Source organism: Cucurbita moschata, unplaced genomic scaffold (genome assembly GCF_002738365.1).
Source record: "Cucurbita moschata cultivar Rifu unplaced genomic scaffold, Cmos_1.0 Cmo_Scf00023, whole genome shotgun sequence".
Classification (NCBI taxonomy): Eukaryota; Viridiplantae; Streptophyta; class Magnoliopsida; order Cucurbitales; family Cucurbitaceae; genus Cucurbita; species Cucurbita moschata.
In genome coordinates this window covers 3,736,717-3,740,637 of record NW_019268539.1, presented here as the reverse complement: position 1 = coordinate 3,740,637, position 3,921 = coordinate 3,736,717, and the positions used below count along the sequence as shown (strand labels likewise).

At 36.7% G+C, this 3,921-nt stretch overlaps 1 protein-coding gene across 1 annotated transcript; it reads left to right on the top strand.

Moving 5' to 3' along the window:
• Window positions 1-311: 311 nt before the first annotated feature.
• LOC111460028 (aspartic proteinase CDR1-like) lies at window positions 312-2,070 on the top strand. The gene is made up of 2 exons (XM_023103105.1): window positions 312-1,119; window positions 1,523-2,070. The coding sequence occupies exons 1-2, from the start codon at window positions 312-314 to the stop codon at window positions 2,002-2,004; spliced, it is 1,290 nt and encodes a 429-aa protein (XP_022958873.1). The 3' UTR covers window positions 2,005-2,070.
• The last annotated feature ends 1,851 nt before the right edge of the window (window positions 2,071-3,921 follow it).

Sequence of the window (3,921 nt, the reverse complement as noted above, 5' to 3'; positions counted from 1 at the left end):
AAAAAAAAAAAAAAAAAAAAAAAAGTCTATACTATAATAACATTCGAAAATGGCAGGTTTGAATCTTCATATTAGGAAAAAAAATTAAAAAAAAAAACAAACTAGCAAGTTAACCTTAAAATTCCAGAATTTGAAAGGAAAAAAATGGCAATGTTCATCGGATAATGGAACACACAGCGTTTTTAATCATCAAAATTAATTACGATTATAAATTTCCTAATTGATTCACTTCCATTTTTGCTGACCCTTCATGTTTCTCATTTCTATATATTTCTTCGAATTTCCCATTCATTTTCATCATCAATTCATCAATGGCACTCATTTTCTCACTGATTTTGATTGTCTCCTCCGCCGCTGCCGCTGCCGCAGACGGTGGCTATGGCTTCTCCGTCGAACTGGTCCACCGTGACTTCCCCAAGTTCCCACTTTTCAACTCATCAGAGACACACTACCAACGAATCGCCAACGCTATCCGTCGCTCCATCAGCCGTGGGACGGTGTCGCTGACAGACACGGGGAGAGCCCCAATATCCAACAGCGGAGGCGCATACGTTGTGAAAGTATCCCTCGGAACGCCGCCGTTTTCGATTGTAGCCGTTGCTGACACTGGAAGCGACATCATTTGGACTCAGTGCAAACCTTGCCCGAATTGCTACCAGCAAATCGACCCGATGTTTGATCCGAGTAAATCGTCGACTTACAAGACAGTTCCGTGTTCCTCGCCGACTTGCTCGTTTGCAGGGCCGAGAAGTTCTTGTTCCTCGGATTCCGTGTGCGAGTACTCCATTTCATACGGCGATGGATCCCACAGCAATGGGGATATTGCCGTTGATACCCTTACAATGGACTCCACCTCCGGCCGCCCCATGGCGTTTCCACGGACTGCCATTGGCTGTGGCCATGACAATGCTGGCTCTTTTGATTCTAAAGTTTCTGGGATTGTCGGGCTCGGTCATGGTTCAGCTTCCCTTATCCAGCAGATGGGGCCGGCCACCGGTGGGAAATTCTCTTACTGTTTGGCACCGGTTGGAAACTCTCACGACTCGAGCTATCTTAACTTTGGCTCTAATGCTATCGTCTCGGGCTCTGGAGCCGTCTCGACTCCGTTTTATACTAGTGGTAAATACAAAATGTTTTCTTATCGATAAAATGATTCGTGGGTAGGTGAATAACTCAATAAGGTAAAATCATGGGTACATAAGAGATCATAGAAGTTCGTTGTCGTAACAAACAGTATCGAAGTCATGCTCTTAACTTAGCCAGATACGGGTCGTGTGCTCTAGAGAAAAGGAGTTGGCCTGGATTTAGGGTTTAAAAGTGGATAATAATAGTGTGTGATCTAGAAAGGAGTCGACCTAGATTTAAGGTTTAAAAGTGGATAATACTAGTCGTGTGCTCTAGAGAAAAGGAGTCGATTTTGATTTAGGGTTTACAAGTGGATAATATTATAGTTTTACGTGAGTTTGTTCGTTATACTAAGATGAATTGTATAAGTAATTATTTTTTTTGTTCATGTTTGTAGAAGGCAAGTACGAAACTTTCTACGTGTTGAAAATAGAAGCAATGAGTGTAGGAAGCAACAAATTTGATTTTTCAAGCTCTTCACCATTTGGAACAAACGGGAACATCATTATCGACTCCGGCACGACACTTACATTCTTACCACCGGACACCTACACAAGCTTCTCCAAGGCGATTTCCGATGCGATGGACCTCAAGCCCACGACTAGTCCAATTCAAGGCGTGGATTATTGCTATACAACCACCACCGACGACTATAAGGTGCCACCTGTCACGGTGCATTTCGAAGGCGCCGACGTGTCTCTCAAGCGAGAAAACCTGTTCATTAGGGTGGATAACAACGTCGTTTGCTTGGCATTTATGGACAGTAACGGCGTCGGCCTACAAATCTATGGCAACATTGCACAGACTAACTTCTTGGTTGGCTATGATATCAAGAAATCGACCGTTTCTTTCAAGCCAGCAAATTGCGCTGGCTCGTAATTATCATGTCCTTATTATTATGGCTTTCTCTAATTTGAACGACTTATGTTCTTATGGCTTTCTCTAGTTTGAATGACTAATGTTCATCACTTTGAGAGACCAAAATATTTCAAGCCATGCAATAATGGTTTATTTCTATATATCTCTAGAAATATTATTATATCTTATTTGAGCCTACTTTTACCCATATATAACTAATACTAAAAATAAAATGTCACACAAAAAAATAATGCATCCATATACATTTAGCCCAATCATGCCTCCATATTCGACACCTTGTGTCTCGAGTTATTTCAATAATTTTTGTCCTCACTTAACATTGGGTTGCTCTAACTCGAGCAAGCATAACTTTGGAGTTATTATGATTAAACCACGAGAAAGAAGTAGTGACCCATCATATCCCTATTCATTAGGATCACTGTCTGTAAGATCCTACATCGGTTGGGAAGGGGAACAAATCATTTCTTATAAGGATGTGAAAATCTTCCCTAGTAGACGCGTTTTAAAATCGTGAGGTTGACAGCAATACGTAACGGGCCAAAATGGACAATATCTCCTAGCGAAGCGATGGTCTTTGTCTATTACGAATGGTATCAGGGGTAGTCACCAAGTATGTACTAGCGTGGACGCTGGCCCCCGAAGGGGTGGATTGCGAGAACCCTTGTCGGTTGGAGAGGAGAATCAAACTTTTTTTATAAGGATGTGAAAATTTCTCTCTAGCAGGTGCGTTTTAAAACTGTGAGGCTGACGACAATACTGTAACGGGCCAAAGCGGACAATATCTGCTAGCAGTATATTTAGGCTGTTATACTGTCTGTTGAATATATTTTGATTAGTTTACTTGAGTATTATAAAAATAAAATAAGAAATTTTCTCCAAAAGCAAGATAAATGTATCTAAATGGGAAGTAAGTTTATGATTAACCTTTTCAAACCTTGTTGCCATATTTATCTGTTTATAACTTATTTATATTGGTAAAGGAAACAAAACCTTTTGTTTCTTTTCGGGTAAAGACAATGACATATAAGACGGTGATTGAGATTAATTCATGAATATGTCATGTGGTTAAAATCAATATAGTTTCTCTTATAACGAGTAAATTGTTCCGAGAATAAAACATAAGAAAGGTGTCTTTACATACAATTAAAAATCAATCTAAGAGAAAATTTTGGAATGGATTAACTCAATGATCTAAGATGAAGAGTAAATAAAACTCGTTTCTTAACTTGTGATTCACCATGAAATCTTTGTGACATAATCAAGACACTTTATTTCGTATCAGCAAACATACATAAAGAAGAGATAAATTTATCCCTGTTAGCTAAATTGGGTCGAGGAGGGGATTATATTTTCCATCTCGACCTCGATCTCACTCTTGTTCCTGCTCTGCCCCACTTTTTATATGTGTTATATTATATGGATTTAATAATAAATTTTAAAAATAATATATTTACTTATTTAGTAATAAATTTAATAAATAAATATATATACTATATGTATACACATTTATTTACTTATTTAGTGATAAATAAAAAAATAGAAAAATTTGAGTTGTTATTTTAATATATATATATACATATATTGCAATATGTAGAAATTATATTAAAAATTTTAAAACAGAAATTATATATAATTTTTAAAAGTATATGGGCAATCCAGTTTTAATATATTGTAAAACGAGGAAGATTTTTTCATTCTCGTCTCATCCCATAGACACCTTTAAATAATATATAGTATTTATAAATTTAATTTTTCAAACGAAAATAAATTCAATGCTAAAAATATTCTTACAATATTCAAAAAAAGCAAACTCCACCGCCAAAAAGTTAATGCTAATTATGCCAGTTCACTTGAAACTATATTAGGAAGAAAAAATTAAAAAAAAAAAAAAAAAAAAAAAAAAAAAAAAAAAAAAAA

Bases quoted from the DNA above. Each gene is read 5' to 3' on its own strand.
- LOC111460028 (XM_023103105.1), top strand. From the start codon at position 312: ATGGCACTCATTTTCTCACTGATTTTGATTGTCTCCTCCGCCGCTGCC. The intron at 1,120-1,522 runs GTAAATACAAAA...TCATGTTTGTAG, and splicing joins GACTCCGTTTTATACTAGTG to AAGGCAAGTACGAAACTTTC.